The sequence below is a fragment of the Neomonachus schauinslandi genome, chromosome 11 (assembly GCF_002201575.2).
Source record: "Neomonachus schauinslandi chromosome 11, ASM220157v2, whole genome shotgun sequence".
Taxonomy (NCBI): Eukaryota; Metazoa; Chordata; class Mammalia; order Carnivora; family Phocidae; genus Neomonachus; species Neomonachus schauinslandi.
Genome location: NC_058413.1, coordinates 54,258,145 through 54,282,291, shown reverse-complemented (window position 1 = coordinate 54,282,291; position 24,147 = coordinate 54,258,145). Strand labels below are relative to the sequence as shown.

The window sequence follows — 24,147 nt, the reverse complement described above, 5'->3', positions numbered from 1 at the left end:
GTCCCTGGTAACCACCATTCTACTCTGTTTCTATGATTTTGACTACTTTATTTATTTATTTATAAGATTTTATTTATTTATTTATTTGACAGAGAGAGACACAGCAAGAGAGGGAACCCAAGCAGGGTGGGTGGGAGAGGGAGAAGCAGGCTTCCCGCTGAGCAGGGAGCCCATCACGGGGCTCGATTCCGAGACCCTGGGATCATGACCCGAGCAGAAGGCAGACGCTTAACGACTGAGCCAGGCGCCCTTGACTACTTTAGATACTTCATATAAAGAGATATGAAAGAGAATCATAGAGTAGTTGTCTTTTTGTGACTGGTTTATTTCACTTAGCATAATGTCTTTAAGGTTCATCATGTTGTAGCCTGTGACAGGATTTCCTTCTATAAGGCTGAATAATAGGGTATACCATATTTTTTTATCCATTCATCCATCAATGGACATTTGGGTTGCATCCACCCCTTGGCTGTTGCGAATAGTGCTGCTGTGAACACAGATGTGCAAATATCTCAAGACCCTGCTTTCAGTTCTTTCAGCTATATACCCAGAAGTGGGATTGCTGGAACAAAATGTAGATGTTAGTGGCATAAATAGGGTTTTGGCGTACTGTGCTTTGTTTCATGCTACTTTCTGTCTTTCGGAAATATGTTGAAATTTCATCTACTCCTCAGTACCCATTGACCCCTTCCCCAGTTCTTTTTGCATTAGTGGTTTAGCCCTTTTATACCTTTACTGTCATTTTAAAAATTCTCAGGAAGAAGAGGAGACAAGCATTTGAGTCTTTCATCTTCAACTGAAACTATTATTTTTTTCAAATTAAAAATGTACTAAAACTGGAAGCAATCAAGATGTCCTTCAGTAGGTGAATGGGTAAACAACCCTTGGTACATCCATACAGTAGAATATTATTTACTGATTTTTTTTTAAAATGAGTTATTAAGCCACAAAAAGAAGTAAGCCATCAAGCCACAAAAACACAGTTAAGAAACTTCACTTACTACTTAATGAAAGACGCCATTCTAAAAAAGCTACATACTGTATGACTCCAACTATATGTCATTCTGAAAATTACCAGGGAAAAGGAGGGAGTAGATGGAGCACAAAGGATTTTTAGAGCAGTAAAGCTATTCTTGTATGATACTGTAATGTGTAATACATTATGTATTTATCAAAACCCATACCTAAACTATGGACTTCAGTTTGTAGTATTGGATCAGTATTGGATCAATTACAAAAAGTGTACCATACTAATACAAGATGTTCACAACAGGGGAAACTGAAGGGAACTCCTTGTACTATCTGCTCAATTTTCTGTAACCTAAAACTGTTGTAAAAAGTAAAGTCTAGGGTGAGGATGCCTGGGTGGCTCAGTCAGTAGCGTGTGACTCTTGATCTCGGGGTCATGAGTTTCAGCCCCACATTGTGGGGTAGAGTTTACTTAATAATAAAAAAAAGTTGGGACGCCTGGGTGGCTCAGTCGGTTAAGCATCTGCCTTCAGCTCAGGTCATGATCCCAGGGTCCTGGGATCGAGTCCCGCATCGGGCTCCCTGCTCCGCGGGGAGCCTGCTTCTCCCTCTGCCTCTGCCTCTGCCTCTCTCTCTCTCTCTATCTCTCATGAATAAATAAATAAAAAAAATCTTAAAAAAAAAATAATAATAAAAAAAAGTTTAAAAAAAGTAAAGTCTATGAATTTAAAGAATATATATGTACTTCAAAGGGAAAGGATTCATATTTGAAAGCACATCCTTCTTTCCCACCTGAAATTTTCAAAATAGGTAGACTGGCTTCTTCTGCTTTTTATTTGGGGGTTCTCTTTGCCCTATCTTTTCTTTCATAAAGGATTTTTGTTTAGTTCCTTCACGTTTTCTACAGGACCATTAGAAAGCCTACGTGGATATATCTTTGATCAAAAATTATTTTCCCTCTTTCTTTCCTCCTATTTAAAAAAGCTGAGAGAGCCTAGAGAACCTAATGAAAAGGAATTTGTCTTCATTTGGTTCTTTCAGATTTTACTTGTAAAATATATTGAACTAAGCAAAGAATATAAGTATTATATTTCACCATTTCAGATTTTCATAGTCCCTCCCTGGATTATCTAAATTAGACTTCTTTCATCCTCTTGGAGAGACAGCATGATTTGCTTGTTTAATTGTTTTTACGTATTTCATGTGTCTGTTTGTTTTTCATAGATATATTTTCCCCAAAATGAAAGGTTGATTAGTAATTTAGTGCAGATTTTACTAAAATATTTTTTCATTAGTCAGTTTCTATTACCAGCTAGTACTAAGGCTGCTGCCCTCTGGTGTTGGGAGTTGATGGAGAAAATAATATTTTTCTGGTGGAAAAGAATATAGACAGGTGGGTACTATATCTAATCCTGCCTGAGATCCTTTACACCAGATAATTTAGTGAGCGCTGGATCTTACCAAACAAAACTATGACATGGTCGTATTAAATGCCCAAAAGAATATTAAAATTATAATGTAAATGGAAAATCCTATGCTTCTCAGATCCGTAGGCCTTTTAACTTTCAGCTAACCAGAAAATCTCTTTAATGTAAATAATGGTTTTATTTTGTGGTTTCTGCTTCACATTTTTCTCATGTCATTTTTCCTCTGAAATGTTTCATTATTTATACAGGTAAAATTTAGAAAAAACCTAAATGCCCACCAAAGGGGAAAGGATAAACAAATTGGAACACTGCAACAGTTGAATACACTAGATCAGGGATGAATGGATAAAGAAGTTGTGGTATAGATATACCATGGAATATTATTCAAGCATAAAAAATGAGAGAACACTACCATTTGTGACAACATAGATGGAACTTGAAGGCATTATGCTAAAGGGAAATAAGATAGACAAGAAAGACAAAGACTATATGATCTTACTTACATGTGGAATCTAAAAAAAAAACCCAAAAGACCAAAAAACACACCAAACTCCTAGATCAGATTTGTGGTTACCAAATGGGGGTTGTGTATGCAGAATTAGAGGAAGGTGGTCAAAGGGTATAAACTTCTGGTTATAATATAAGTAAGTACTAGGGATGTAATAGACAATATAATTATAGTTTACACTGCTGTATGATATATTGGAAAATTTTTAAGAAAGTAGATTGTAGGGGCACCTGGGTGGCTCAGTTGGTTGAGCATCCGACTCTTGGTTTCGGCTCAGGTCATGATCTCGAGGTCGTGATATTGAGCCCTACCTTGGGCTCCATGCTCAGTGGGGAATCTGCTTAGATTCTTTTCCACTCCCTCTCCCTCTGCCCCTCCCCCTACTCTCTCTCTCTCTAAAATAAATAAATCTCTTAAAAAAAGAAATTTCTCACAAAGAGAAAATTTTTTCCTTTTGTTGTATCTATATAAGATGATGGATGTTAACTAAACCTATTGTGCCAGTCATTTCACAATACCTTGAATAGCATGAAGGTTGGGGCGACAACACCCCAAGCAGTCAAAAACCTTCATGTAACTTTTGACTTCCAAAAAACTTAATAATAGCCTACTTTTGACCAGAAGCCTTACCGATAACATAAACAGTTGATTAACACATACTTTATATATGTATTATAAAATGTATTCTTACAATAAAGTAAGCTAGACAAAAGAAAATGTTATTAAGAAAATCACAAAGAAGAGAAAGTACATTCATAATTCTGTACTGACTTTACTGAAAAAAATCTGCATGTAAGTGGACCTGCTCAGTTCAAACCTGTGTTGTTCAAGGGTCGATTGTATATATAAACTAAACCATCATGCTGTATATCTTAATGTACAGAACAAAACAAATACAGATCTATATGTATTGAAAGGATCTCCAAGATATATTAAGTGAATAATCAAGTTATAGAACATTGTGTGCAATTCGATACCAGATATATAAAATAAAAAGAGAGAGAGCAAAACTACATAGCTATACATATGTAGATGCCAGTAAAGGTCTGGAAGGATGCATCACAACATTACTGGCTCCCCCTACAGAATGGGCCTGGGACTGAGGGTAATAGTCAAAGACGTGTTTAGCTTTATCTGTATTATTAGTATTTTTTTGAAGTAGGAAAATGTTTAATAATAATATTTAAAATACAAATAAAGAGGGCGCCTGGGTGGCTCAGTTGGTTAAGTGTCTGACTCTTCATCTCAGCTCAAGTCTTGATCTCTGGGTCTTGAGTTCAAGTCCTGCACTGGGCTCTGTGCTGGGTGTGGAGCCTACTTAAAAAAAAAATAAGATACAAATAAAGAACAATTAATGGTCAACTATCTGACGCTGCTTTTTAAGAGCCATAGAAATTCAAAGTCAGGAAGACTACATAAGCAGTAGAATTTTAGCTGTGTCTTGAAGGATAAATAGGGTAGAAATAGATGATGAATATGGGGACAGAAAATTTAAGGTGGGAGAAATAGAAGAATAAAGTGGAAAACGAAACTGTTCAGGGAAATGAAACTGGATGGGTAGTGTGCAAGAGTAATGAAGTTTTTTTTTTTTTAGCTCAAGTGTAGCACATGTGTTGGACTGCTGTGGCAGTGAAGATTACTTAAAGGAGGGGCGCCTGGGAGGTGTCTGCATTTGGCCCAGAACTAGATCCCAGGGTGGGGCTCCCTGCTCAGCGGGGAGTTTGCTTCTCCCTCTCCCAGTGACCCTCCCCCTGCTCCTGCCCTCATTCGCCCTCTCTCTCTCAAATGAATAAATTTTTAAAAAAATTCTAAAAAGAAAAAGATTACGTAAAGGAAAAAGGAAATCTCTTGTTTATTGAGTGATCATTTGCCAGATGTGTTAGTAGATGCTTTCATGTAAAAAAAAAAAATCTCTTTTAATCCTTCAAGGATTGTTTGAGGTAGTTATTCCCATTTTTTAACCCTATATATAAACTCGGGGGCTCAGAGAAATGGAGAGTATTTAAATCTGAAAAGATTTTGATCTCTGGCCTTTGGGATCCGATTCCCACCCTACCTGACCTTTATATTTGATGTAACCAGAATTGGACTCTATTGTTGGTTCTTGGCTGATTAGTCTGGCAGTATGTAATTAGGATGAGATGGGTTGGAGATGTGATCCTGGAGACTATTCTAGAATTATGGATAACAAAGTTTTACATTAGGATGATTATAGAGCCTTCCAACAGAAAGAAGTAATGAGCCTTTTTTAACAAATTGACCTCTCCTTTTTAAAAACAGGGAGAATGATAAACATCTCCTATTTTGTTATAATATTTTGCTGAGTTTGAATCAGATCTCCTTTCTAAAGAAATAAATTACAGGTTCAGTTTAAATTCCCATATCCACTTTACTGATCCCATTCTCCTCCCCTTCCACCTTTCCCCAAAGTAGCCAAGGCATATCTAAGAATACTGGAGTTTTGTCTAAATTTCCTGTTTGCTTGAAAAATAGCTTTGTTTTTCATTTAATCAAAGTAAAGATAACCCTGAAAGCTAAACAGCTCCTTTAAAAAAAAAAGAAATCACTTAGTCAAAACTATTTCAAAGCCTGAAAACACTCAAATCAAAATTGAGGTATTTTGTTTTTTATAATGCAAGTCAACAATAAAATAACATCAAATACAGCCTAAGATGTTCATTGAATAGAAATGTCATATTTTACAAAGATAGTAAGTTTCATTTGTGGTTTCTGTAAAATTAGATTCATAGTTACATAGAATTAATGATTTAAATGTCCTCTCTCCCAAACATCAAGGAACTTTTACATAATTCTCAGGAAAAACTTAATAGTAAGAGAGTTGATATTCTACTACAGTACAACTCGCACCCTTGAATTTATTTTTGTAATTTGTATGTCTTTAAAAAAAAAAAACTGCTTCATAAAGAGAATTCACGTATCTTTCAAATATTGTATTTTTAACATTCCATTATATTTTTCGAATGTTTTATAAAGGGAATTGAAAAAAACCACCTAATATTGTTTGTTATTAATTCCTACTTTATAATGTAAAACACTATGCATCTGTATTTATACATATTTCCTCTGCTTCAACCTCAGCTTTAGGGCTTTTCTATATACTTTTTTTTTAAGTCAGACTTACTGAGGTATAATTTACATTTACATAATTGACAGTAAATTTCGTTCCTTTAAGTGTTCCATTTAATGAATTTTGAAAAGTATATATAATTGCATAACCAACATCACAATCAAAGAGCATTTGTATCACTGCAAAAAGTTCCCTCCTGCCCCTTTTGTAGTGAATCTCCTTGTTCCCACCCCTGTCAACCACTGATCTAATTTTGTCCTATTGTTTTTGTTAATTGAGATATAATTCACATAACATGAAATAAAATTCACCATTTTAAGATGTATAATTCAGTGGGTTTTGGTATATTCAAAAGGCTGTGCAGTTGTCACCACTAATTCCCAAACATTGCAATCATCCCAGAAAGAAACCCCATACCCATTAGTAGTCACTTCCCATTCCTCCTCCCCCACCCCAGCTCCGGACAACCACTCATCAGTCTACACTTGCCTATTCTGGACCTTTCCTATAAATGGAAGCATACTGTTGTTGTATGTGGCCTCCTTTGTGTCTGCCTTCTTTTACTTAGCACATTTTTAAAGATTTTATTTATTTATTTGCGAGAGAGAATGAGAGACAGAGAGCACGAGAGGGAGGAGGGTCAGAGGGAGAAGCAGACTCCCTGCCGAGCAGGGAGCCCAATGCGGGACTCGATCCCGGGACTCCAGGATCATGACCTGAGCCGAAGGCAGTCGCTTAACCGACTGAGCCACCCAGGCGCCCACTTAGCACATTTTTAAAGTTCATCCATATTGTAGCATGAATCAATACTTATTATAGGTAATTGGCTATTTATATGTCTTCTTTAGTGAATCTTTTGCCCCTTTTTATTTTATTTTTTTAAAGATTTTATTAGAGAGCACGAGCAGGGGTGCGGGAGGGTCAGAGGGAGAGGGAGAAGCAGACTCCCTGCTGAGCAGGGATCCTGCCGGGCTCATTCCAGGAGCTCATTCCAGGGGCTTGATCCCAGGACCCCAAGATCATGACCTGAGCCAAAGTCAAACACTCAACCGTCTGAGCCACCCAGGCACCCTCCTTTGCCCCGTTTTAAATTGGGTTGTCTTTTTATTGTTGAGTTGTAATAGTTCTTTACTGTTCCTATAGTTTGCCTTTACAAAAATCATACAATAGGTAGACTTTTTGTGTCTAGCTTCCTTCACTTAACAAAATGTTTGTGAGATTTATCCGTTTTGTTGTATATTTCAGCAGTTTATTCCTTTTTATTGCTAAATGTTATTCCGTTTTATGGATGTACAATTTCTTTATTCATTCACCAGTTGATGGACAATAGGTTTCAACTGTTAAGAATAAATCTACCATTAAAATTCATTTACAGGTCTTTGTGTGAATATGTTTCATTTCTCTTGGGTAGATGCCTCGTGGAATTACTATTAAAAATATACTGAGAGGGGTGCCTGGGTGGCTCAGTTGGTTAAGCGACTGCCTTTGGCTCAGGTCATGATCCTGGAGTCCCGGGATCGAGTCCCGCACTGGGCTCCCTGCTCGGCAGGGAGTCTGCTTCTCCCTCTGACCCTCCTCCCTCTCATGCTCTCTGTCTCTCATTCTCTCTGTCTCAAATAAAAAAAAAAAAAAAATACTGAGAAATATAAAAATAATTATTGGGTGTTGAATTTTTCAAATGCTTTCTCTGCATCTGAGATGGTGTTTTTTCTGTTTTGTTTTTTTTTTAATTAAGACATTATTTTGTTTTTTAGTCAAGAAAAGTATGTGTCAAAATACCTAGAGAAAAACAGCAAACACTTGAAATGTATTTTGACTGCCTTATATGAGAAATATTGTTTGTTTAAAGCTTAATAGATACTTGAGTATGACTATATTATTGAACAGTAAAATTCGGCTCAATGTGTGTGCTTTGTTAAAAAAAAAAAAAGACTGGGGACACCTGGGTGGCTCAGTCGGTCAAGTGGCTGCCTTCGGCCCGGGTCATGATCCCAGGTTTCTGGGATCGAGTCCCACATCGGGCTCCTTGCTCAGCAGGGAGCCTGTTCTCCGTCTCTCTCCCTCTGCTTGTGCTCTCTCTGTCAAATAAATAAAATCTTAAAAAAAAAAAGACTGTCTATGTAATCTTAAGTTTTGAAATAAAATAGTATTTTGGGATGCCTGGGTAGCTCAGTTGGTTGGGCATCTGCGTTCGGCTCGGGTCATGATCCCTTAGGATGGAGTCCCACATTGGGCTCCTTGCTTGGCAGTGAGCCTGCTTCTCCCTCTGCCTGCTACTCCCCCTGCTTGTGCTTGCTTGCTTTCTCTCTCTGACAAATAAATGGATAAAATCTTTAAAAAAAACACAGCAATATTTTCATCTTTCACACTAATTTTGGTATATTTAGTATTATACTTAAATGATAATATATTATATTTGGAATTGTATTTTCTGCTTTTTGAGTAGTTAGAATCTTTATTTCCTGGATATGATTCTTATATTCATTAAGTGGTTATTTCTCAAATTTTATTAAGCCATTATTACTAAAGAAATCTCATTTTATATGACAAGAATAGTCATTCAAATTTATCTAAGCCAATTTAATTTATGCTATTTCTATAAATTTTTTTAAAATGAGAAATTATTTTACCTATATGTGGAATCTAAAAGACAAAACAAATGAACAAACAAAAACCAGGAACAGACTCATAAATACAGAGAACAAACTGGTGGTTGCCAGAGGGGAGTGGGGTGGAGGCATGTGCAAAATAGGCAAAAGGGATTGAGAAATACAAACTTCCAGTTATAAAATAAACAAGTCATGGAGATGAGGAGTACAGCATAGGGAATATAGTCAATAATATTGTATTGTATTAACATACGGTGACAGATGGTATAACTACATTTATCATAGTGAGTATTGTGTAATCTATTGAATTATCAAATCACTGTTTTTACTTAAAACTAATACAGTGTTGTATGTCAACTATACTTCTGTATGAAAAAGATTGAGAAATAAAATTTGTAATTACACAAAGACCCTTTAATGGGAAAAAATTATTGGTCAGCAGGAGTATATTTTGGACTCAGTAAGGAAGCATCTGGTTGGGAAAACATGTTCTGCTTCAGGTCTCTAGATTTGGCTCTTCAAGCTGGCTGACCCTCAGAAGTAAATGTTTACCCTTCAGATTTTCAGACTGCCGTTTCCTATTTTAACTTCTGTTTAGAAAAAAACTTAAATATTTTTTTCTCTGTAGTTATATAAAACTGGTATTTATTGTTTAGACACCAGCCTCTGTCAGTAACATTTTAAAATGTTTGCAGCTTGGCAATTTTAGATATATTTGAGCCACTAAAAAGTCAGTTTTGTATATTGCCTCATCTTTAGATATATAACAATATTAGGATTTGGATTGTGAATATATATTATGTTCTTTTAGATCTGGTCTAATCTTCTAAACAATGAAGGTCACATTTTAAATTGTTTTTATGCTGTTAGGTTTAGTACTAGAATATTAATAGAGTAGATTCAAGTTGTATAAAAATTATACAAATATTAGGTTTATAAAAGAAGTAGGAAAGAAGATTTATAGGTGAATTCTTCATTGACAAACTTGATTTGTTTTATAAAATGATGATTAATTACTTTCACATACTTTTATATACATTTACATTTATTACACATAAATAATACAGAAACCCCCTAATTATGAACTGAATAGGTTCAGAAAAGCTTGGGTGAGTCCAAAATAATCCTTCGTAAGTGAGTACTAGTACTTTCATTTCATGCAGGCAGAGTTGGAGTGAGTTTGGTCTGGTATATAGCTTTATTCACATTTATGAGAGTTTGTAGAAGTTTGTTAGAAGTTTTTTTGGGGTTTTTTGGGGTTTTTTTGGTAAATCAGTTCTTTCATGTTTTCTTTGAATTTGGACCTTATGGACCTACACTATGGAAAAAACAGAACTCTACAGAGTATTAGGTAAGAAGACACTTTCTTTTCTTCATTTCAGCCATATAAAGTTGCAGCAATCCATAGGATTAGAACCTAAAGGAAAATTTTGGGTAAACAGGTAAAATTTGAAAATAATGCATGGCTTTAATTCTGTATCTTTAGCTTACTGATTTCCTACTAAACAATCAGCTTTATTCCTGATGAAGTATAGAAAATGCTAGCAGTCACTAAAATCTTTTTGGATTTTCTGCAGGATTACTTTTTTGGGGTAATAAAATTATTAGGATTCTAAAGTATACTAGTTAAGAGCAAATTTAGTTCAGATTGAAAGCATTTACTTTCTAAATAATTAATTTTCATTTTATATAGTAGATCAATAAGTGCATTACCAAAAAGTATGTAAATCATATAACTTCTCCACAGACTTACAGTATAATTTTAGAGGTGCTTTCTTTATAGTTGACACCAGTTGAACCAGTTATTTCTTTTTTGGCTGATTAGGCTGCTCCTATCCTCAAGTAATGAGTGCATTGTAAATAAGAGAGCACGTTTATTTTGTTTTTTGTTTTCTTTTGTTTTTTTTTGAAGAGAGCACATTTATTAAGTGAACAATAATTGGTATTTGAGAAAGCTCCAATATATGTTTTATTAATAGCCTTCTGTGAGTGCTGTTCTAAAAAGAACAATTTGTGAAGTAAAAAGTATTCATGTAGACACACAAATAATAGTTTTTCTCAGCCATCATAGATATTTACCTAATTTTTACCATAAAATAAGTAATACATCCATAAAATATCCAAACAGTACCAAGGCTGTACAATAAAAATAAGTCACTTTTCTACCTCAGACCTCACTCCTGGTTTCCCCATCAGAGATAATCACTATTTTTAGTCTCTCATATTTGCAAGGATAATTTCTGGAATGATATAAGTATACACATGCCTCTTTTTACACAAATTAAAACACATTATATATGCTTCTGCTTTTCATTTAATATATCTGAGTTCTATGTGGAAATAGTATTTAAAAAATAATTTGTAGTTCTTTAGAATCTTCATATATGATAGCTTATAAAAATCATAGTCATTTGAAGGTTTTAACAACAAAATACAAATTCAATTTCATCTAAATGGAAAATATATGGTAATCATGGCTACATAGATAGCCCTTTAGGTATATTTTAAAACATTTGTGACATCAATATCTAATTTAATGTCTACCTATAAAATAGTGGAGAAATCTAAGTTTAAAGTAGATTTCAAATGCCTGTCACTATAATCACTTAACATTGTTTACCATAAAAATATACTTATGTCTAATGCATCATGATTCTTAATCCATTTTTGTTTTTCTCTAATTTATAGGCTTTTTCAGAACCAGGAATTAGGTTAGGACTAGCTGTGATGTTTATAACAGAGAATGGAATTTTTAGGTCCTACTCTACTAGCTCTACAGTTAAACATTAGGAAGTACTCAGTAACCTAATAGTATTCATGTCTGGTAGATCATTTTTATTTAGCTGTAATCAAAAGGAATAATGTTTTACTTTACAGTTGGAGTTTATTATTAGAAGCATTATTAGCCTGCCCTACATAATTATTTTGTTGTTTGTAGTGAGATGGTATAGGATTTAGAGCCAGACCAACCTGGATTCAAATCGTGTCTAGACCTCTAATATTAGCTCTGTGTTACTAGGCTCCCTTCTAAATCTTAGGTTCTTTATCAATACAATGGTGATAATACTACTACCAGTAAAATGCTGCAATCAACATTCTTGTATGAATAAATCTTTTTTTGTTTGGGTGAAGATATTGCTGTGGACAGAGAAATTTATGGGCCAAAAGACATATGCAGTTTAAATTTTCATAGTGGCTGAAACTCTAAAAAGACTATCCCAATTTCTTTTTTTTAAATAAAATTTATTTATTTAATTTTAGTAATCTCTACATCCAGTGTGGGTCTCAAACTCATGACCCCGAGATCAAGAGTCGCATGCTCTTCTGACTAAGCCAGCCAGGTGCCCCAGGACTATCCCAATTTCAGTGTCACTAACTATATGACACTGCCATGTACCCTCTACAGAATGGAGGTTTTTTTAGTCTTCAATTTTTGCCATTCTTATACTTGTTTTTAAATGTTAGCCCTCTTCTAGTCTCTTTGACCTCTGTATCAAATCTGGTGGTATCTTAGACATTAGAATAATATATAGTAGCCCAGGTCATCTTATTGTTTAGATTCTTCTCTTAATAGCTATTCATATTTTGGGGCACCTGGGTGGCTCACTTGGTTCAGCATCTGCCTTCTGCTCAGGTCATGATCCCAGGGTCCTGGAATGGAGCTCTGTGTGGGGCTCCCTGCTCAGTGGGGAGTCTGCTTCTCTCTTTCCCTCTGCCCCTCCCCCACTCGTGCACATGGCTCTCTTTCTCTCACATAAATAAAATCTTTTTTTAAAAAGAGCTATTCATATTTTTATGTAGCCTATGTATTTGTTAGTGTGTGCCATTTATAAGAGATTCCTTGAGTCAAGGTTTTATATGTATATTTTATATATGTATATGGCATATATATGTGTGTATATATATATATTTTTTTACACTCTATCCATTTTTAGCAGATTACAATTTCAGTTAATCAGAATTTCCATGGCTTCTCATTAGTTTGTGGCATGTACTCTGGTTACTTTAATTCCACTATAACCAGAAAACCTTTTTGTTTAAATATATATTAATACGTTTTTATTTCTTTGCAAGTACAAATATACTCTAATATTTAACACCTTGTAGGTGCCTTGGTTTATCATTCTGAATATTCATTATCATTGTATAGGCTATAGATGTAGAAGATCTAAGCTCTTAGTATGGACTAAATCTATACTATATATATATAATGGAAGGGAGAAGTTGTGGTTCACTTTATTTTCGTAATATTTGATTCTTACTCTTGAAAAGAAAATACTGGAAAATTCCATTCAAGTTTTATTCTAATTTTTATTGCATTTCTATTTGAAGTTTGTTAATTGTTTGTGAAGTACTATTTCAGCCAGGGGCATCCTTGAGCTTTATGAAAATAAGGTAAAAGATGTGATAATGAAACAGAGAATCTTAAAATATAGGTGTTGGTGTGTCCTGCTTGGCAAGCCAAGTTTGGACTGAATTTTCATTCTCATTTTTAGCTAAGTCCACATTTAATATCTAAGACCATTTTATGGTCACGTGGTTTTCTGTGACTTTAAAGAGCAGGAAGGCTTATCTGGTCACTTTGAATCACAGAAATTTAGGAAGTAGTTGGTCAGCATGTGTTGATGGCTTTTGCCCAATAGCTTCCATATTTCTTTTAAAACTTAATATAGACTCTAATTAATGTTCTTTTTTGACTAAGAGGCTTGTTTTGGATCCATTGCTCTTAAGTTTATCAATTTGTTAAAAAAAATTCTTGAATATTGTTACAAAATATGCTATGACAATTAGAGCTATGTAAATGGACTCCAGTAAGGGCCTGACTCCTTGGGGGACTCAGTAAATGGCCAGTATTGTTTTATTATACATACTAATATTGATCAGTAGCACTGTGGAATTTATAGTGTGTCTAGAACCTTGTGATATATGCGTAATACTTACTGGCTCCTCAGAAGGGCTTCATATTAGGACCCTGCTTGTGATCCTGATTAAGTCTTAATACTTTTTTATAGAATCCCAAAACAAAAGAGCAGATTGAAAATCTGTTACGGAATGGGATGAACAAGGAGCTGCGAGATCGTCTTTGTTGCCGAATGACTTTTGGGACTGCAGGACTTCGTTCTGCTATGGGGGCAGGATTTTGCTATATTAATGACCTTACAGTAATACAGTCAACACAGGTAAGTATTACAAAGTACTATATGTATACTTTTTATCACACTATTTTTTGGCTTTCTAAATTAGGTTGTGCCTTTCTAAAAAAAAACAACAACAACAAAACCCAAACTTTGTATCTAGGAAGGTACTTTCTTGTAAATAAAAAATGTAGAATAAATGCTGACCTTTGGTCTTGCACAAGATTTATCTTAGAAGTCATTTGTGTATCTTCAAGGTTATAGACTAACTTTCTGATTAAGAGTCCTTTTGGTGACCATTGTCAAACTCTTGACAATGTTCCTTTGTGTTTGAAATCAGGAAATGGATATTGACATTTCCAATTAATACAAAAAACAAACTTAGAAAAAAGAGAATTATTCATTTTGGTATATGGCCATTGATAAAGGTTAACCAGAGTATTTGGAAAATGTAGTTGAAAATATTTCTCTTTGATGTGGTTTTCCATATGCACAAGAGTTCTTTAAGACAGTGTTCATATCCATGAGAGTTCTTTTTTTTTAATTTAAATTCAACTAGTCAACATAGAGTACATCCTTAGTTTCAGATGTAGAGTTCAGTAATTCATCAGTTGCATATAACACCCAGGGCTCATCACATGCCTTCTTTAATGCCCATCACCCAGTTACCTGCCCCCCCGACCCATCTCTCCTCTAGCAACCCTCTGTTTGTTTCCTATAGTCCATGAGAGTTCTTTAAGACAGTGTATGATATGATACAATTTATTTCTCTTAGACACAGATTACTTCTTTTTCTAGTGAATCATTCCCACTGATTCAAGGAGAACTATACTTTGAGGCTAAAATGCATTTAGCATATACTAAAAATAGTTCTGGACTAGAGAATTGCTCAGTAGATATAATTCTAATCAATACTGCCAAACAGTAAATCATCCTTAGCCTTGTTCTGAGGGAATTCTCTAAAGGCAAAGGCTAATGCAGGGGATGGGGAAAAAGGGACAACAAGATGACTGAATAGGTAGGATACCTGCCACTTCTGTACCCCTGCCCCCTTTCTTTTCCTCATCCAGAGATGCATCAGGTCACTCTTTTTAATAAATTCGTCGTTTCCTTGTAAGTTTTCATTTTAAAGGAAGATTCCTTGACTTTACAAAAAGGATTGGAGGAGGTGTTTGAAAGTCAATTTCTATGGAAATGTAAATTGTTACTGGAGTTGAGATTCCATTGTGTGAAGAGGAAAAGCCTAATGGAATCTGATTCTTAAGCCCTAGCCCTTTTCAGAATCTAGTACACGGGGATAAGATAAGGTAGATTTTTATACCAGATAATAGTAGCAAGTTCTGTGAGATTTTAGGACAGCATCATCTTTAGAAACAAATAAATTGGTGAAACTGACCAATGTGGGCTATCTTAAGCATGTGTGCACGTGCACATACCCACACTCGCACACACACACACACACACGCATAGGGAGCTCATAACCAGAGTACAGAGGTGCAAGAGCACCTGACTGGAGATCCTAAGCAGCCCAAGTTCGGCCACTTGCTGCTGACAAAATCCAAAGGCAGAGAAACAGTGGCGGTGAAACAAGAAAGGAATTTATTTCAGTGAGGCCAACATCGGGAAGACAGTGGACTTAACATCTCAAAGACTGTCGGGCACCTGGGTGGCTCAGATGGTTAAGCGTCTGCCTTTGGCTCAGGTCATGATCTCAGGGTCCTGGGATCGAGTCCCGCATCGGGCTCCCTGCTCCTTGGGAGCCTGCTTCTCCCTCTGCCTCTCTCTCTCTCTCTCTCTCTCATGAATAAATAAATAAAATTAAAAAAAAAAAAACTCAAAGACTGTCTCCAAAGTGCCCAAAAAAACTTCTAAGTTTATATAAGGAAAGTGTAGGACAAAAGTAGTGGGTATGTGCAGGTCGGCAATAAAGGTCAGGTTAGTCATTGTCCTGGGGTCCCTCATGAAGGGTCTTGCTGACATTATTGGAGGGGTAGGTAGTTTTGGTTCCCATCACAGGATGCTTTGCCAACCGGGTCTTTTGCCTGATTTAAGAGATAGGCTGGAAAGAAGAGCTTAGATAGTACAGATGAAGGCCAAAATGGAGGTGGTTGAAGTTCTCTTTCAGGAGCAGGTTGGAAAGAACAATTATATTTGAAAGAGCCATGAAAGAGGGGTCCGAAAGTCACTAGGGCCTCATCTGGTGCTGCCACATAGTGTCTTAGCAGTGCCTGACATACAGTAGGTCTTCAATAAATTAGAGTAACTTAGTTTTAGTTGAATGAATGGCCTTGGGCAAGTCATTAAGTGGAGCTTCAATCTTATGCTACTCTTTTTTTGAAAAGATGTTGAAGGACAGACAAAAATAGAAAAAGTATCATTTTTCTTTTCAGGGTTGTAAGGATTAAATGTGGCAACATTTGTGAAAGTGGTTTTAAAGCACTATTACAGTATGAAGTGTTATTTTTATTTTTTTATTTTTTTATTTTTTTTTTTTAAGATTTTATTTATTTATTTGAGACAGAGAGAATGAGAGACAGAGAGCATGAGAGGGAGGAGGGTCAGAGGGAGAAGCAGACTCCCCGCCGAGCAGGGAGCCCGATGCGGGACTCGATCCAGGGACTCCAGGATCATGACCTGAGCCGAAGGCAGCCGCTCAACCAACTGAGCCACCCAGGCGCCCTGAAGTGTTATTTTTAGAGATAAAAGCATTTATTAAAGTTAGCGAATCATTCATAGGATACTTAAATGGTTCTAGTTTATTTTTGTGATGATTTCAATATTAAATACTTCATTTCTTTTTTTGTCACCATTGACTGCAAATTTTCCTAGTTCATGAAATTTTCTTTCTGTGAGATTTTAAAACTAAGGAATTACAAATGGGATCAGCCATCTATAGAAATGTTCTAATGGGTGGGATGCCTGGGTGGCTCAGTCAGTTGAGCATCTGCCTTCAGCTCAGGTCATGATCCCAGGACCCTGAGATTGAGTCCCGCGTCGGGCTCCCTGCTCAGTGGGGAACCTGCTTGTGCTCGCTCGCTCTCTTTCTCTCTGACAAATAAATAAATAAAATCTTAAAAAAAAAAAAAAAAGAAAGAAATGTTCTAATGGGATGCCTGGCTGGCTAAGTCGGTAGAACGTGCACTCTTGATCTTGGGGTTGGGAGTTCCGGCCCCATGTTGGGTGTAGAGGTTACTTAAAATCTTTAAAGAAGGAAGGAAGGAAGGAAGGACAGAAAGAAATGTTCTAATGAAAGTTTATGTTGTGGGCGCCTGGGTGGCTCAGTTGGTTAAGCGACTGCCTTCGGCTCAGGTCATGATCCTGGAGTCCCAGGATCGAGTCCCGCATCGGACTCCCTGCTCGGCAGGGAGTCTGCTTCTCCCTCTCCCACTCCCCGTTTGTGTTCCCTCTCTCGCTGTGTCTTTCTCTGTCAAATAAATAAATAAAATCTAAAAAAAAAAAAAAAGAAAGTTTATGTTGCTGATTAAAAATGTTTGTGTCATAAACAGGTCAAATCTTTTGGTTGGCTTCAGTGTTATGATTTAGCAGGACCTAAAATGGTCAAAATTCTGTTGTCTACAGCCTTAAGGCAAGATTTCTTTTGGTTCTTCTAACAATTTGTTTTTAGCATACTGACTCTCTTGTCCCCTCTTTTTTCCCTAACGTTTTATGTATTATATTGGCTTTCACAGTTACTTAATTGATATTTCTGTGGTATTAAATGTGTCTGAAACTGGAGGAAATAAATGTTTGTCATCTCACATCTGAGGATTGAACAGTATTGTTCCCACACTGGTAAACATGAGCATAAAGGCGGAAGCCAGTTCCCTTTGAGCCGATTAGCTGCACACTACACATAAAAAATAATAGATTTTAAGTTGTGGAAAATGCAGGTATTAGTCAGGAACTAATCTTTTGTGTTTATCTGCTTCAGGGAATGTACAAATACCTTGAAAGATGTTTCTCAGACTTCAAGCAGAGAGGCTTTGTTGTTGGGTATGACACCCGGGGTCAAGTAACTAGCAGCTGCAGCAGCCAGAGGTACAGTGTGAATTGTTTGAGAGATTAAGTTGGGTTGGAATAAAACCTTAAAAAAAATTAGTAGTAAGCTTTCTGAAACAGGAAACTGTCAAATAGAAATGTGATCACATGCTAATGTTTATTTTAGAGCTGGACTAGAAGCATTTTAAAGGTTGTATTATAACCTTTAGCTCTTACAGGCAGGATTAAAATTTTTAAATATTTAGGGTTAGTATTTAGAATGACATCATAGTTTATGTTATGATTTTTAATATTTTGGCCAACGTATTGGGTAGGAGTGATTGTATAGCTTGTATTCTTTCATTATACTCACATTTAATTAGTTTTAGGGTATTTTCATACATAGGTAATCATGAGATAGTGATACTTTTTTTTCAGGGTTTAATTATGCATTTTTGTTGATCAAAGTCTCTTATTTCACTTTACTCCATTCTTTTTGCCTTTTGCGGGTTTTATTTCTTAGTAAAGGAGGAGGAAAAAGGAAGAAATTAAAATATCAGTTCTATTTCTTATTAAGTTCCTTTTTAAAAAAATCTTATTTCACATTTTTAAGTTGGAGCATGAAGCCTAAATAACCAGTGATTTTAAGAATTGGCTGTATTAGGCTACTACATATTCAGAACAATTATAATATGAAACATTTATTTTGTGGAGGGTTGGGTTTTAAAATGTATGGTAAGCTAAGGACTAAGTAAAATCTCTGTCTCTCTCTTTTTTTTTTTTTTTAGACTTGCTAAACTCACTGCTGCAGTCTTACTGGCCAAAGATGTTCCTGTGTACCTTTTTTCAAAATATGTTCCTACACCTTTTGTAGTAAGTGTGACATGTTATTGATTGTACAGTTTGTTGCTCTTAAAAAGATTTCTTAATTCAACTGGGATTCAAATCTTTGTCATGCTTATAGTTCTATATTAAGTGATAGGAAGGACGAAAGGAAGGAAAACAAATTTTGCTCTGAGTTTATTTTCATTCAACAAGCATGTGTTGACCCACCAAAGATTTTAATCTATAACAAGATGACAAGTCCACAGTCATGGTCTGATATTTTAATACTCTTCTTTCAGAAACTGGCTTATCAAGCAGATAAAAATGGCTAAGGAGAGATTTGAACATACTATTAGCATGCTTGATCTGAGTGGGGGGTGTGCGTGAAGATACTGCATTCAGTAGGATATTCATTCTTATCAAGCAGGGTCAAAAAGGAAATTTCCGTAAATACCAGAGAACTGCTTGTCAAACCATGGTCCTGGACCTCAATGCAATGAGATCAGAGATAAGAAACTCACAAAACCCCGTATGTTTGGAATTTTTAAAATATAAGTAATTCCTGGATTAAGGAAGATATAATAATGAAGATTAGAAACTACAGGCAGTCCTTGCTTTGCATGGTATTGTTGGACTGTAAAGATAACTATAAGCTGAAACCATGCACAGTGATCCTTAATAATCAATGGGAAAATTACAACTGTTCTGTGAACTTTAAAGTTTTTTGTCAAAACATTAAGAATACCCTATTCTTGGTTTAAAATGTCTAAGGGAAAGAAAAAAATAGTAAAATTAATACTTATTTAGTACACTATAATTAAAACATTAAAAACATTGAGAATAAAGTGTTTTATTTCTTGGTAAAAACTTTATCAAGAGTATGAACAGGACAGGGGCATCTAGCTGGCTCAGTTGGAAGAGCATATGACTCTTGATCTTGGGGTTGTAAGTTTGAGCCCCATGTTGGGTGTAGAAATTACATAGATAGATAGATAGATAGATAGATAGATAGATAGATAGATAGATAGATAGATAGATAGAGAAAGTATACCTTTGGGGCACCTGGGTGGCTCAGTCGTTAAGCGTCTGCCTTCGGCTCGGGTCATGATCCCAGGGTCCTGGGATCGAGCCCCACATCGGGCTCCCTGCTCACTGCTTCTCCCTCTCCCACTCCCCCTGCTTGTGTTCCCTCTCTTGCTGTGTTTCTCTCTGTCAAATAAATAAATAAAAATCTTAAAAAAAAAAAAAAAGAGGGGTGCCTGGGTGGCTCAGTTGTTAAGCGTCTGCCTTCGGCTCAGGTCATGATCCCAGGGTCCTGGGATCGAGTCCCACATTGGGCTCCCTGCTCAGCGGGAAGCCTGCTTCTCCCTCTCCCACTCCCCCTGCTTGTGTTCCTGCTCTCGCTGTCTCTCTCTCTGTCAAATAAATAAATAAAATCTTTAAAAAAAAAAAAAAAGAAAAGAAAGGATACCTTTATAACAAAAAAAAAGTATAAACAGTATGTGCTTTTTGTTTTATAACTTAATATGAGTGAGCATCCTTTCTATGTCTTGGTGAATTGTCACATTCCCTTATAAGTTTGGATCAGCTTCCCATATTTTATCCACTGTACTTTCAATGTTACGATTTTTCTCTGAGAGTTCCTTAATGTGAAATTTTTTTGCCAATATCACTTCCCCTGGGACATCTTCATCCTTTTCATCCCAACCACATTCCTCATTTATATCCATATGTTCACCTACACTAAGCTCATCTGGGTGCACATCTAGAGTCTCTTGAATGACAGCTATGTCAACATTCCCAGCTATGTTTTTCTGTAATTCCATTTATGTTTGATTCAAATTTCCCTTCCATTGTTGTCACTTTTTGTTCCTTTTCTACACTGTCATCTTTTTTGGCCAGTTCCGTCTTTCAGTTATCCATTTTTGCAAACTATCCCATGGATTTATCACCAGGAGTTAAGGAGGCAACACAACTACATGCTTTGCTGTCTGTTGAGAGCTGATAACAGATGCACAGATCACTGGCAGACTTTAACAGAGTGACATGATTGGTCACCGATCATGATGGATCTCTTATATACATACATATTTGTGGACTGAAGAGGTAGCAAGTTTGCACTTGATACAGTTTCTCACAGTTAATATACCATGGTAACTGAAATTTGAATGTGTTGTTGGAAGACTGTGTTGTTGGGTGTTATTTAACTAAAATATGGTATCAGAAATTCATGTGTATTGGAACTGCAAAGCAAGGACTACCTGTATTTGAAACTGAGCCACAGTGAAAATAATAAATAGCAAAAATTATAGACTATAACTAAAGCCCTACTTCAAGGGAAATATATAGCCTTAACATATTAGAAAAAGGGAAGATGAAAAAATAACGAGCTTAGTATGTTATAATCAAAATAGACTAAATCTAAATAAAGTAAAAGAAAATAGTGAAGGTCTGAGGAAAAAATCAATTAAATAGAAAAATTTTAAAAACAGGGTATGACTAAAAGCAGAAGTTGACTCACTGAAGAGACTAATAAAAATAGACAAACCTTTGGCAAGGATGCTCAAGAAAAAAAGGTAAGACAAATTAAAAGGGAGCATAATACATACAGTAGAGATTAAGAAAACCACAGTATTCTGAACATAATGCAAATAAATGTGAAAGCTGAGATGAAATGGCCAATTTCCTAGAATAATTGATACATCGAAACTGATAAGAAATAGAAAACCTGAAGAGACCTGTAATCATTAAATAAATTCAACTGGTATTTTTTTTTTTAATCTTCTCAAATTAAAAATGGCAGGTACAAATAATTTTATAGGCAAGTTTTCTCAAATGTTTGAGGAATAGATAATATCTCTATAAACCATTCTAGTGATTCATTGGAAATGTGTTGAGTGGCTCAAAGAATTGAAGGAATCACTAAGCAATTAGCTCTAATGAATGACAGAAAACAGAGAGGTTCCAGGAATCTAGACCATGTCTGTAGGATTCTGCCATTGGGTTGCCACCTTCAACTACCATCAATTCCTGTGTGTTGGCCTTCCTCTCTCATTACAGGTAGATTTGCTCTAGTATGTAGGGAAGATATTTTTAGTGGTCCTCCTTAGCAATTCTCTTTGACTAGCTGCGGAAGAAACATCTTGGGGAAGGACTCTGACCAGGCTTGGGTGGTTATGAGCCAGTCTCTGAATCATATCATCAAGGGAATAAGTTACTCTGATCAGACCTGGATCTTTTGTTCCCTATGGCCAGGAGAAGAGAAATCAGAAGTGATGGTAGAAGGGTAGGGGGTATATCCTAGGCTGACAAATAATAGCTACTACAGAGAAAAAGGTAAATCCAACCTGGAAATTAATTTTGGAAGAGAAGGTGGTGACTTGACCTATTATGTTATAAAGGTCATGGAGTATATATAAAGATCTTCAAATTGGAAGTCAGTAGACTATGTTGTTCTACCCTTGAATCTTCTCCCTTACGATTTTATAATGTGTAAAATATGATGGATTAGATGATTCCTAAATTAACTTCCAACACTAACATTTTTAAGATTATATTCATCACTCATATTTCTAGAGTCTGGCATATAGTAAGTGTTCCTTAAATATCTGTTAAATAAACAAAAGAAAAAGAAAAGTTTATAGGACTAAGGTAAATTAGACTAGGAGGAAAAAGCCATTCAGTCTATCAGTTAGGTGGCTATTGGTGACCTAACAGTTAGATGGCTTTAGCTATATCGTACCCAGTGTATCTGGAGTTGATTGTTGAAGTTTTAGGCTCTTTATGTCTTAATGTCTTCTCCTGTTATTTACTCAGGTTATTCTTATGTCAAATGTGTAAGTAGCTGGAGAGCAAAATGGAATTATGGTGTTACTGTTTTTTTCAGCCATATGCAGTCCAGGAGCTCAAAGCAGTTGCAGGTGTGATGATTACTGCTTCTCACAACCGCAAAGAAGATAATGGATACAAGGTAAACCTTAGACTCCTGATCTTTGCTTATTTCACAGTTCTTATTTTTTTAAATAATATGTGCTTAGTATATTCTCATCGCTGAGGAGCAGGCTTAGATGTGGGGGACAGGCAGATAAAAACATGAAAGCCAGCCCTCAAAGGATGTTTCCCTAATGACCCTTATTACTTCTCAACATGGACACTATGAAAATCTCTTCAGTGGTCTTTTTGCTTCTAGCATCTTCCTGCCCTTGATTTCCCTATCCTATCCCCAAATTCACCCTATCTACCATTTTAGAAACAAAATCATATTGTACTGTGAACTTAAAGAATGAGAGTTTGCAGGAGGAGAGCCAGAGGAACAGTACCTTGATCTTACTCTCCTTTCCCTCCAGTCTTCTACTGGGATGCCCCATCGGCCATAGGATCCATGTGATGTGTCAGCATCCATGGCAGAAAGCAGGGTGGAGAAGGGTGAAAAATGGCAAACAGAGGATACAGCACATTATTGAGCCGGTGTTTGGAGCTCCTGGGTGATGAGTGCGTGGCCTTTTATTTGTTTTTCTTCTTGTATGGAAGGTCTTTCAGGTACACTGAGCTCTGTTTTACTAGGGAAAAGAATATTTAATACTAATTTAAGATTTGGGCCCTGGCTAGCTAAATTGGTAGTGTTACCATGCACAGAGGCAAAGAAGAAACGATTATTCAGTTTGGGACATACTAAGTTTGAGGTATTTGTGGGTCAACCAGGTAGCAACACCCTGTAGGCAACTGGATATATAGATCTGTTGCCTGGGGGAGAAATCTAAGCTGAAGTTACAGATTTGGGGGCCATCATATATATTAGAACATGTAAGGGTATTTGGAAGTCTTTTACTCAGATAAGTGGCTTATCTATCAGATAAGATAGATAGTAGATAGTAAAAAACAAGCCCAAAAGGGATTGCTATGGAATATCAACTTTAAGGCAAGGGAGAAAGAAGAAGTGCTGGAGATAGGAGAAAGACCAGGAGAGATCAGTGCCATCAAAACCAAAGGGAGAAAAAGAGAATTGCAGGGAAGGAGAAGTTGACTGTCAAAGAGAGCTGACAACCCAGATCTCTCCTCTGAGCATCAGATCAGACTCCTAAATCCAGCTGTGTCTACTTGATATCCATTGGGATGTCTAACAGACATTTCAGAACTACTGTCTCTAGAATAGCGATCTTAATTCCCCCACAGCCTCTCACATACACACCCCAATGTGTTCCTCCCCCATTCTTCCTGGTCTCTGTAAATTGGCACTACCACCCACCCAAACAAAAACGAAAAATTATTCTCGATTACTCCTTTTCCTTTGCTCCTAACATTTAACCCACAAACAGGTTCTACGAATTCTACATCTAAAATGTATGTTGGAGGGCGCCTGGGTGGCTCAGTCGTTGGGCATCTGCCTTCGGCTCAGGTCATGGTCCCAGGGTCCTGGGATTGCGCCCCATGTCGGGCTCCCTACTCAGCGGGAAGCCTGCTTCTCCCTCTCCCACTCCCGCTGCTTGTGTTCCCTCTCTCACTGTGTCTCTGTCAAATAAATAAATAAAATCTTTTAAAAAAATAAAATAAAAGGTATGTTGGGAAATGGGAAAGGTTCCATGATACATAAGTCATTTCTCATTTACTT

At 36.2% G+C, this 24,147-nt stretch overlaps 1 protein-coding gene across 1 annotated transcript in view; it reads left to right on the top strand.

The window, feature by feature from the left end:
- PGM2L1 (phosphoglucomutase 2 like 1) overlaps window positions 1-24,147 on the top strand; it is a 53,321-nt gene that overhangs the window by 7,338 nt on the left and 21,836 nt on the right. Inside the window, exons 2-5 of the mRNA XM_021704668.1 lie at window positions 13,614-13,781; window positions 17,668-17,774; window positions 18,503-18,587; window positions 22,426-22,509. Of these exons, the coding sequence (XP_021560343.1) occupies window positions 13,614-13,781; window positions 17,668-17,774; window positions 18,503-18,587; window positions 22,426-22,509 (444 nt within the window). The remainder of the gene's footprint in view (window positions 1-13,613; window positions 13,782-17,667; window positions 17,775-18,502; window positions 18,588-22,425; window positions 22,510-24,147) is intronic.